The following is an 11,200-nucleotide window of genomic DNA, read 5'->3' as shown; positions in this document are numbered from 1 at the left end:
TTAAGCCACCTCGCTGATCGCCGAATTCCTCTTTTTTTTTTATTGTGTTAATTTCGCTCCTCAGGCGCGATCGGATGTCTTGACACTAACTTACAACTGCTCTCCGTGATTGCTGTCAATACATAATGTAACATGGCTCTTCATGTGAAGACCTGAAGGGCAGCACACCCACGTGCGCGCCACCTGCCTACCTGGCAGCATCCAAGGCCTTGGACTTGCCAGTGCAGGTTTGTGCGTTTCTTTCTTCTTCTTCTTCTTCTGCAACACAATAGATCAATTACTGCTCACGGTCACAGTTTGAGTGCATCGTCATCAACTCGAAGGAGGCTGTCCACACCTCAGGCGGTTTTATTTATTCATCAGCTCGACCAACCTCCCTTGGGCGTGAAAACGTTACAGTCCACAGCCATCGGGCCTTGGGCAACGCAGAAATAATCTCGAGGATTTTTATCGTGGTAAGTCATTTCTGTGCATTTAGCTGTGCCTTGCGAATATATGGTGTGACACCTCGGTCAGATTCCTTTTTGTGTGGTGAAGAAGTCCACCCCTGAAGGTCCTCAATCCAGCATTTTCAGTTGAGAAGAAATCTGTGCGTTGCAGAGATGACCCGTGGAAACCAGCGCGAAATTGACAGGGCTCGTGCAGCCAAACGCAACGCAGGTTCAGGAACTTTGAAGGACAAAGATGGACTGACCGCTGCACAGCGCAAGGAGAGGTACGGAATGCTGGTGTTGGAGACAAACAGAGCATGGTGGTCAAAGTGCAATGCTTAACCAGGCTCGTGCATACTGTGTCTTTCTTGCTACTTCCAAGTTGGAAGGTCCTGGTGACACGCAAAGAGCAAGGTGCACTGCAGTGGATTGCCAGAGAACTTTTCATGTAGATCTTGACAGGGCGTTGTACTGGTGATGTGCAGGGACGCGCTTGCTCTGCAAGCCAAGCAAGCAGCAAAAGCTGCTGCAAAGGCTTCAGGTGGAGAGAACGGGAAAAAATGACATAGGCGCGCCACTTGCTGTTGCTGCTGGTGAACATGGCTAAGGGAACGGGCAAAGGAAGTAGCAATGCCACCAAACAGATGCAGGATTCCTGACCTGAGGTAGACAAATCTAAGCGCGCTGATTCTTGGCTGAAGTTGGCCCCACGGATAATGTCACACTGCTCGATGTCGGTGTAATGTCTTCGCATCCCACACCCCCAAGAGCTCAGCTGCAGCGCAACCCTCTGGATGCTCACCGCACTGCATGTGCATGGACGTGCATGTATGCTTGCAAGGACAAGTAATAATTCTCAAACAATTTCCGCTGTTGACCTCCCGCCCTGCTGTTGAGTAATGGTCTTGTAAAGCTCCCAGTTGCAATAGGAAAATCGCATGCACTTGCATGCTCCTGAGAGTGATGAATCGTTCCATTCGCATGCGTACGAGGTACTTCACATTCCCACAAACTGTTTTACACACAAGACCCATACATTGTAGATACAAGGCAATCCTCCCAAGTGTTTCACTCGAGGGAACGCCGGAGGTGTCCTGCCTTTGCCTAGTATTATTATTACACTCTTTCTCTGCCAACAAGCAAGGTGCTTCGTTTCTATACAGAGATATATCATGAGATGTAGGCCCTCCTCAGGTCGCTGACATCGCAAGAGACTCCTGCAGAAATTCCAGTGCACCTTCAGAGACTCATACCTGACGTCATGTGCTCAGTAAAAATATGCACACATATGGCCAGTTACTGCGGTGGCATGACCGGATGTGCGTACCAGTCTTTGGGCAGGTGAAGATGTTGTGGTTTCTGGAGGCCACTTGCTGCACGGCCTTCTCGCTGTACACTGCGCCATTTGGCAGCACCATGGGCGGGTTGTGCTCATTCATGATCTCCCGTGTGATCGCGCACACCAGCTTGCTGTGCACATGCTTCGACCAGGGCATCCCATCGGCAAGCTTCTGGAACTTCTGCATGCACAAGTAAGGCACTCTCTGACGACATGCAGAACCTTGGCAATTATTTGAAAGGAGGAGCAGCCGCTTGAAGAAGTCTACCCAGTGTACAACATTCAAGCAAACCTCTGGTCAGGCAATGTACAGCCAAAATGCTCACCTCCATGCTCAAGGGGTCCTCCTTGCTGCTCTTTACCGCATAGCTCTGAGGCGTCCGCAGAGCTGACAAGCCGGCCTGCGCACATTCCATCCTCAGACTTGCTGTCACCAAACTCTCTTAACAGCGCCCTTCAGACTCTGCGTCTAGACCGGTACGCACATTGGTTTTGTGTCACGTTTTATCTCTTGCATATTGATTCCTGAGCTTGCTCTTGCTCTAAAATCCCAAGCCAGATGTTCCGCACTTCAATCTCGATCTTGGGCAGGCTACAAATTCAAGAACGCAAATTGGCGAGCTTCTCTGTGGCATTGGGCAAAGTAAATATGCACCATTGCTTCTCAACACCAGGGATACCAGCAGTGCAAGGGGCACACCTGCAAGTGGACCTTCAGCTGGGACTCTGGTGGCATGCTGTGCAGCCGGTACAGATCTTGGCAGAACAGGTCGGAGCACGCGTGCCAGGCGCTCTCTGCAAACAGCGAGGCGTAAGGTGCGCAGGACGTGCCGGCATTGAAGGCGAGGGCTGTGAGCGCGCGCTGCAGCTCGGCCTGGTACTGGCCGGCCCAGGGCGCCAGGTGCTTGCGCGAGTAGGCTATCGCGTCCAGCATCCGCTCCTGCCTCACCAGCTCCACAAACTCCTGCACATGCCCGGCCCCTCAACATGACTCCATAGTACCCTGTGCACCCTGGGATCCAGATAATCGTGGGGTTGCTAGATACAAACTCATGTGGAGGTCCCTCAAGTGAGCCTTGGAATTTGCTCTCCGCCGTCACTTTTTGGCACTCCTGGCTGCTCTGGAATTTTCTAGAATTCCTCTCCAAGGCTGAACGGATGGACGAGTGAACAGCCCAACTCTGTAATGGATGTCTATGGGGAAATGTAGGGGGCTGACCTGGACGCGCAGCTTGAACTCCAGCTTGCTCTTGAGCCGCTTCAGGCGGGCTCGGTGCTCCTCGCACCAGGCCAGGGCTGCAGTACAGTCATGGCGTCCCAGCCCCTCCAGCACGCTGCGTGCCTGGAGGAAGATGTGGCTGTCTACCAGATCCTGTAGCCAAATAAAGGACACCTTCAGTTCGCAAGTCAGTCCGGACGCTGCCTTGCCGGGCCAAACAGAGGCAACCAAAAGCCTGTTTGAGGACAAACCAGCTTTGCAGCCACGGGATAAATTTGGCATCGCACAAAGATTCTGACAAGCACGATCCATGACCTCGAGATCACCTCAATGTTAGCGCTAGCTGCCAGCTCAGAGGCGGAGTCCAGGAAGCCACATCTGAGCATGTGGTCAGCGAGGATGCGGTCCATCCTGGCCTGGTTCCACTCCAGGGCATGGTTCTTCTGCGGCTGCCCGATCTCTTTCAGGTGCTCCAACCGCGCCTTGCACCTCCGAGCCTCCCGCTCCTCCACCTCAGCAATTTCGTTTAGCTGCAAGAAATACACAAGATGAGATTCTTTCTCTGACCCGGCACAGCTTACTTGGTCCAGAGCACCCTTTGCTTGAAGCATGTGAAGCAGAACCTACCAAATTATGGATGGATTGGACATACCTTGCGTTTCAGGCCATCCAGACGAGCTATGAGTCCCTTCACGAATGCTTTCCGGTCTTCTGAGCTCTGCATCTCTAGTCCATTCTTTTTCAGCGCATCCAACACCTCGTGGACCTCATCTATGAGGTACTTGCGATCTCGCGTTGTTCTCCTCAGGGACTCGAAGGGAACCTGGAGGCAATGGATGTAAAGGAGATTTCAGGTGCCGGCCATTACATCCCTGTACAACGGAGGATACAAAGTAATTTTTCAAATACACAATGGCTTGTCCAAATCTAAAGGAAGACACAAAATGACTATATAGCTCGGATCCACAAGGGGCCTTTCTGAGCCCAGAACAGAGTGCGACTTTCAGGCAACGCAGGCGCACCCGCAGCAAAGGTGTTTCTATACTCTCTCCCATCGCTATTGACGATCTGGCAGAGGGGCTGATCGATCTAGGTGTAAAAACTCGATGCTGACGAGACGAGGATTCACAAGGCTGGCTGCCAGAATTTCATCGCGCAGCGCCAGATATTAGTCAACGGAGCTTCTGTAAGGAGAAGTCCAACACCCAGAATGCTGATCAAATAAACAAATGTTGGTCAGCAATCGCACTTGGATTGCATGCATTCCATCGTGAGCCTGACTTGGCTTGGGTGTCCAAATTTAGAAGCAACCTTGGCACTGCACTTCCAACAGTAAATTTTTCTCTGAGCGACAAGATAAAGATAATTTGAGGAAGACCAATCGAATGCGAAGTACCAACCACACTTCGTTTTCGTGCCCACAACGAGCATGGCAACTGCAGAGGCACGGGTAAGGCCTACTTGAAATTTAAATGTAAAGAGGGACATCGACCTTAAGGTCTGCTGATTTATCTGGTTCATATGATACAGGAACGACTCTCAAGGAAGTCAGAGGCAGCTGATCTTCGACGCGCATTCACGCTTCTGGACACTAAAGGAGATGGGAAAGTGGACGCAGTCGAGCTAGGCCTCGTCTTTCAGAAGCTTAGGCATAAAGAGAAAAAGGCAGGATGGATAAATCTAATCAACAGTGCATCTGTCAAATGCCACATGCTAAAGGAACTGAATTGTACTGAGTGGGCGAGATTGCGCTATGTGCAGTCAGAAATTGAAGGCATGATATGGGAAGTGGATGAAGACTGCGATCAATGCCTCACCTGGAAAGAGTTCCAGGATATGTACCACAGATGCAGAAATGATCAGACAGGTCAGCTCGTTTCTTCTCCAGGGGGGCATAGCTCACTGTGGCTGCATAGCTTCCTGTGCTCGGATTGCTTATTGATTTGTAGGTTGGCATTATCATGGATCTCTATGGTTGGTGACCTCACAGGGTACGAGCCTCATCGCCTGTTCAATGTCGTGCAATTCCTGATGAACGACAAGGAGGGCAAGGGGACTGTGTCTCTGGAGGAGACCATGCAGATCATGTACCTGAGATATGGGCGCCAGCTGCTGGATGCACAGCTGGAGGAGATCTTTGGGACGTCCGATCTCAACAGCGGCAAGACGCTGACACTGACCCAGTTCCTGCACAGCTTGCATGTCAGCCAGATTCGGCAGCTGAACAGCCGCGTCACAGCCAAAACTTACCAGCCTCCAGCAGTCATCCTGAAGAAGCAGGTGTCCAGTGTGTAGAACAGTGAGCCAGCCAGCCAGCCAAATTTGGCCAGATCTGGCCTCTCTCTAGAGTGAATCAATTGATTGTGAAGGACTGCTTGGCATTTTTTTTCTAGGGAGTAGAAATCAAGGGGGATCTGTGTGACACTGATGCAGCAAGACAATTCTGGCTCACAGAAGGTAATCAGTGCACCAAAAAGACACGGGGTCTTGTAAATTGTGAAAGAAGTTCAAGCTCTTTGAGCTGGCCTTGAGCATGCGCGCTGTGCACTTGATTGGAGTATCCAACCAGACATCGACTTCTTGCCAAGTCAATTTCATTCACATTCGTGGCAAACACAACAATGATGCAAGTGCATGGCGTAATGACTGCCGAACCAAATTGAAAATACTACTGTTTGACCAATGCAGAATTGACTGAAATGGCCCAATGGCAACCTTTGGTCAAAGATCCAACAAATGATGTTTTGTGCCACTCTCTATCGCAAACCATCTGTGGACCTTTCAAGCAACAAGCACGCAAGTTAATGGACTGTGTTAACATGCAGTAATGCCATTCTATCTTCCAGTTCTATCATCGCTTTGTAGTGAACGGATGGCCAATCTTCTCACGCTTTGCAAGTTCAGGAAGCCTGCATCGCAAGAGGATCTCACCTTCAGCCGATTAATTGTTGAAACAGCACTTGAAACTCTCAGAAAATTAGAGAAGAATGACCTGATATGATAATAAAAGCATCCAAGAGGGTGTGGGTTGTCTACCTTACTCCTGACCGAAGTCAAGCTTGACAGGGGACAAATTAGAAATGACCTGCAATGAAATTGATAAGAAAGCTTGCAAAGGCAGAAAGCGCAGAAGAAGGTAAAAAGAAAACATAAATTGAGCAAGAGAAGGGGAAAAAGTAAAAAAGGAGCTTCTTCGATTTGAGCAGGGACAGTGCTGTGAGATTGATGCAGGCAACTGTTCACCTGCTGTGCTGCAGTGTCAGGTGCGAGCTCTTGTGCATAGGCCAGCAACTCAGCCTGCAGATCACAGTATGCAACGGCTGGGGACTCCAACACCTTCCCATATCCCAAATTGCCCACCAGTGTCCCATCGCCCTCTTCACTCCATGCCTGCACATCCACTCACCTCATCTCACAACCTGATGTGCATCGATCCTGACACCTTCCCTTATTCCTACATCAGATTGACGGTTTCTGTAACACTAATTGCATGGGACGTTTTGGGGGATTCAGGTTGTCAACCAGTTTGCCTGCTGCCAGAGCATGCCATCGCACCTCAATCTCTTGGCTCCCACCAAGGCATGGCGTTAAGGGAGGTTGGCCAAGATCTTGTAGCGCACAGGACCCCTCCTTTGACCCAGCGCATGACTGTTGGCGCTTGTTGCCAGTCTGCATTAGCAATCATGTTTTAGATCAAGCCAGCTCTGAAAGGTCCATTATCAGCAAAATTGCATGGAACTCAGGATCAACATGTTCACCACTTATGAGTACTTCACGAGCCTGTACTACCATCAAGCTGACCTGCCTAAGGAGAAGCAGAATTCCAGCTTCTCTTGCAAAGGAAGGTGGAGCAGTGGTAATCGACGAGACACGAAAGGCACTGCACAAACCCAACACAAATCTTACTAACCTTAAGTGGGACATGAGTGGCTTACCAGAGGACCTCGGGCAGCTTGGGAGGGTCTGAGATTGCTGCTTCTGGTGCGCGGCACAGAGGCCGAAGATCTGGGAGTGCTGAAGCCAGTGTAGGCTCCAATGAGATCAGAGGCTGGGGAGTCTGGCAGAGGGCTGCAGATGGCCAGCTTCTCGAGTTGCAGAAGCTGCGGCGACAACTCCAGCTTCCCCGTCTTCTCAAACCTTGCATACGACTCCTGCGCAGCACACGAAACTTGACCCATCAGCATGCCAATATTCAGACACAATTTTTAAGCCAGACACCCGCATGCAGACAGCATGCCCCCTTGTGGGTCACCAAAATGTGATGACTTTGGGGAGCCCTGATAGTGCAGGAATTGCGTGCTCACCGGGGTCACCAAATGCAATAATTTCTGGAACTCATTGATGCAATAATTATGCAATAAACATTGCCATTTTGAGAGTAAAATAGTATGCTGGACACTCCATGTGAATTGCTCACCTTGAGCAGTCTCTCCTGCTCTGCGATGCTCAGGCGGACCTTCTGCAGCTGGCTGGTCAGGGTCTGGCGCTGATGCGCGATCTGGCGGCTGCGTGCCATTTTCTCCTCGTACCGGTCAGCCAGCTGACGGGCTGCCTCTTCCTCCTGCTGTACCTGGTAATGCAATGCACCTTTCTCCTTCATTCTGCTGCCAAAAGTCACATCCGCATGTTCCACCCAATACAGGAAGACCCCATCACAAGGCTGCCGGCAATCTTGCTCAGTAAGTATCAGATCTTCGGTCCATTTTTCATGCAAGCTACCATTATGGCAAGTTCCACCAGGAAGAAGCAGGTCAAACCACAACGCAGCTGGTAACCTTGCTCTGTGAGTCCCAGAACCTGAGATGGTTTTCTTATGCAATTTACCATATCGGTAGGGCAGGAACATCAGGACAGAATGTCAAACCACAAAGCAGCCGGCGACCTTGCCCTGCCAATCTCACATCTGTATTAGATGTGTCACAGCCATGAGGGAGTCTGTGCTATCCACACATGGAGGTCGCCACCGTAAGGGAAATTACGGTCATGCACAGGACACTAAAGCCAGAGTCGTCCACCTTGAGCTGCATGCGCTGCCTGACAGCAGCCTCCTGCTGCAGCGCCTCACTGCTGCGCGCAGCTCGTGACTCCGCCTCTGCCTGCAGCTGCCTCTGCCGCGCAATTTCCTTTGCCACACTCTTCATCTACATCAAAGCTTAAGCCTCTCAGACCAGCGCAACACTGCTGCAACATGCCTACTTCACCAAAACACATCAGGGATTGGGGTATTAGCCATGACACGCACTCTTGAAATCCAGAGCAGCTCACTCTCCCAGAACAGAGCACACCGCTAGAACAAGTTGGGTCAATCAAATACATCGGGATGAAGGATAATTGGGATTGCGCCATGAGGTAGGGCAGAAGGGAATGGAAGCATCGGCATGCCATGGGTGAAGGGTCCAGTGGAGAAGTACTTACAGCAATAAGCTAGTCACTGGGAATGCTATGATGGAATATGGCATGCTTCAGGATCGATGAAGGGTTGTTATACACAAGAGAATGGATAAAGATCTTCAGAGCAATTCCACGGGCAAAATTACCTCTAGCTCTCGGGCCCGGTTGCTGTTCTGCAGCTCGGCGCGCCGGATGGTGGCCTGCCGCTCAGCCTCTCGCTCGGCCTCCTCGGTCCTCCTCCTCTCTTCGGCCTCGCTCCTCTCCTCATGCCTGCGCCGCTGCGCCTCCTCAGCTGCGCGCAGCTTCTCCGCCAGCTTCCTCTCTTGCTCCTCCTGCTGCTCTCGCCTGTGCACATGTGCCCAGAAGCTGCTTCGTTCCAGCATGTCACCGCTCATCTGAGACTTATAATCCACTGGGCCCCTAGGCCACTCTGATCCCGAAGTGGAGCAAAGCATTACTTGATATTCAAAGATAGCCCTGGCTCGGTGAGAGGGACTACTTTAACCTCAGAAGCACCACATGATGAAGAAGAAAGTGACTTGCGCCAGAATGTGAGACTTGTTCCACCATTTTATGTTCTCCATGATCCTGGACTGTCCAAAGTCCTGGATCTTTCAACAAGTGGACAAGCATCCAATCCACTCCAGAGGAGGAGAAGAGACTCAGTCACCTGCGCTCAGCGGCCTGCTTGCGCTGCTGCTCCAGTGTCACGTGGCGGCTGCGCAGCTTGGCCTGCAGCGCGGCTTTGCTGGCCGACAGCACGGCCGCCTGAGCGTCGTGGCGCGCCATTTTCTGCTCGGCTGCGATCCGCAGCTCCTCCTGCCTTGCCTCTGCCGCCTCCGCCACTTCGCGCCGCCTCAGCTGCATTGAGCACCATCCCAGTGTCACCGGAGGTGTATTTTTTCCATATGCACCCGGATATGCTCGGTCCCTCTGAGTTGCTCTCTGCTTGCCGAGCCTCTTTGACCGGGCGCTGCGTTGCAGGCTGGAATCTCGGTTCTCAGCTGTACTCCTCAATGGGCTAAGCATGGGCTGCATGCTCCCCCCACCCCCAGTGCTAGTACTGCTGCCCTTACAAGCGATGCCATTGGCGGGAGGTCGTCTTGAACATATGAAATCAGTGATCAAATGCCAATTTTAGACCTTTGATTTATCTCGTGCTGCATTGGATGTACAAGAAGGTGATTTTTTCGGTTGTCTCCATGCTTTCACATCCCTTGATTTGACAGGGAGAGGGCACGATGCACGCATACCTCTCTGGCGGCGTCCTGCTTGGCCCTGTCAAGCTTCTGCCGCTCCAACTCTTCTGCATGCACCTGCGCGCACAGCGCATGCTTAAAACTCAATCTCCGACATCACGCCTCCAACACTTAGCTGTGCGCGCCCGCTCGGTATCACTATTGCAGCGGATGTCAGGTGGGCACGCAGGACATCTGGACAGTGTGCAGCCAAACAGAGTACATGCCTTGGCGCGCAGGGATTGCTGAGCCTCCCTTTGCGCCTGCGCCCTGGCTGCCAGGTCATGCTGCTCACCCTGCCGCCGCAGGAGCTGCAATCTCTTCAGAGGGCGCAGCCTCTGCTGCTCTGCGGCCGCTAGCATCTTGCCAAACATCCTGTGAGACAGGGACGCCCTTCAAACTAAGCTCGTTGGAATACGACACTTTAGGGAATGCTTGCAGGAACTCTCATATCAAATGATATCGTGGAGGTGCTCACCCAATGTTGCTTGGGGATATATCACTGCAGCTGGCCAAGCTGGAGCAAGGCGACAGCTGAGAAAAAGCATCGTCCCTCCGTCTGATCGATGTGGGCGTGCTCGTGACAGCTTCATTGACACTTTTGGTCGACTTCTTTGAAGACTCTGGCTTGCAATCCCTTGGAGTACGGCTGGATCGAGGTTCTGGAAGGGCATCTTGTTCTGTAGATGTCTGCGGGAAATCCATGTTCTCCTGGGATTGCAGATTACTGCTGATCGCTCTTACCTCTTTGCGAAGATTCCCAGCAACTGCAATCTCGAGAGCTGGCGCCAGGCTCCTCTATGCTCTTGACCTACATGAACGGCCACTTGCTGTGTTCAGTGGGGTTCCTCAGGATTAGTAAAAATCCAAGAGCTCGTCATTACAAATTCCAATGAATTTTTATAGACACTCGAAGTATTGAAGAATCTTGCTCAGATACTGCTGGCTTTTATCCCTGAAGTACTGTCAGTGTTGACCCCTTATGTCAGCAGGATTTTTTTTTTGCAGATTCCCTGCAAAGTTCACTACGGTCTCCTAGTGATATGCCCAAAATATGGACTGTTTAAAAACATCAAGCAGAGCCCTAGCAACAGGGAGCCACGTCCGTAAGCTGTGTGCTCGGGGGGAATGCGCACCTAGTCGTTGCAGCCGTGCTCTTATCTCCTCACGAATGGTTCAGTAGCTGCGTAAATTTTGATTGATATGAAAGCTCTACGTCAGAGACCGTTCGCGAAAGCTAGGTTTTGCTATTTCCTTCGGCATTCAGAGGCCCACTCAGCCCGCTGTTCTCTGAAAGTTCATAAATGGGGGTAACGGGGGGACCCAGAGTTGCCCCCACGGAGTGCATGGAGGTGGCTGCATGCCTGGATGCCAAAGGATGGAAATAAACAGTCAACATTCCTTCAAGATGAACCAATGCACGCAGGAGGAAGAATCTGTCAGAAGTTATGTCGTGCGCATTCCCACGCACTGGCTTGCCCCGAGGCCGTGGCTGCAGCTGGCCGGCGCGTCGCGGCATCACAATCATGATCATGAGAGCATCGCCAGGAACACATGTACACATCAGCAGCAACCCAGACCA

The 11,200-nt window shown here is 51.6% G+C and overlaps 4 protein-coding genes across 4 annotated transcripts; 2 read left to right on the top strand and 2 right to left on the bottom strand.

Moving 5' to 3' along the window:
- The first annotated feature begins 246 nt into the window (after positions 1–246).
- COCSUDRAFT_52127 (hypothetical protein) lies at positions 247–1,187 on the top strand. The gene is made up of 3 exons (XM_005651807.1): positions 247–455; positions 601–715; positions 917–1,187. Exons 2-3 carry the CDS (start codon positions 603–605, stop codon positions 993–995), a joined length of 192 nt encoding a protein of 63 aa, XP_005651864.1. The 5' UTR covers positions 247–455; positions 601–602; the 3' UTR covers positions 996–1,187.
- Positions 1,188–1,601: 414 nt separating this feature from the next.
- On the bottom strand, positions 1,602–4,044 carry COCSUDRAFT_34765 (hypothetical protein; the record flags this gene model as incomplete). The annotated part of the gene is made up of 8 exons (XM_005651806.1): positions 1,602–1,648; positions 1,759–1,951; positions 2,097–2,171; positions 2,471–2,734; positions 2,990–3,142; positions 3,316–3,519; positions 3,642–3,812; positions 4,012–4,044. The coding sequence occupies 8 exons, from the start codon at positions 4,042–4,044 to the stop codon at positions 1,602–1,604; spliced, it is 1,140 nt and encodes a 379-aa protein (XP_005651863.1).
- A 466-nt stretch (positions 4,045–4,510) lies between these two features.
- Positions 4,511–5,284, top strand: COCSUDRAFT_34764 (outer dynein arm-docking complex subunit 3; the record flags this gene model as incomplete). The annotated part of the gene is made up of 3 exons (XM_005651805.1): positions 4,511–4,654; positions 4,751–4,856; positions 4,980–5,284. The coding sequence occupies 3 exons, from the start codon at positions 4,511–4,513 to the stop codon at positions 5,282–5,284; spliced, it is 555 nt and encodes a 184-aa protein (XP_005651862.1).
- A 414-nt stretch (positions 5,285–5,698) lies between these two features.
- On the bottom strand, positions 5,699–9,966 carry COCSUDRAFT_64172 (hypothetical protein). Its single transcript, XM_005651804.1, has 10 exons — positions 9,846–9,966; positions 9,634–9,696; positions 9,051–9,241; positions 8,527–8,725; positions 8,005–8,130; positions 7,407–7,559; positions 6,925–7,140; positions 6,545–6,658; positions 6,233–6,379; positions 5,699–5,898 (listed from the first exon to the last, which is right to left on the bottom strand). The coding sequence occupies exons 3-10, from the start codon at positions 9,167–9,169 to the stop codon at positions 5,890–5,892; spliced, it is 1,083 nt and encodes a 360-aa protein (XP_005651861.1). The 5' UTR covers positions 9,170–9,241; positions 9,634–9,696; positions 9,846–9,966; the 3' UTR covers positions 5,699–5,889.
- Positions 9,967–11,200: the final 1,234 nt, after the last annotated feature.

Source organism: Coccomyxa subellipsoidea (genome assembly GCF_000258705.1).
Source record: "Coccomyxa subellipsoidea C-169, whole genome shotgun sequence".
NCBI lineage: Eukaryota > Viridiplantae > Chlorophyta > Trebouxiophyceae > Coccomyxaceae > Coccomyxa > Coccomyxa subellipsoidea.
The sequence above is the reverse complement of the archived record's forward strand: the minus strand, read 5'-3'. Positions and strand labels throughout refer to the sequence as shown.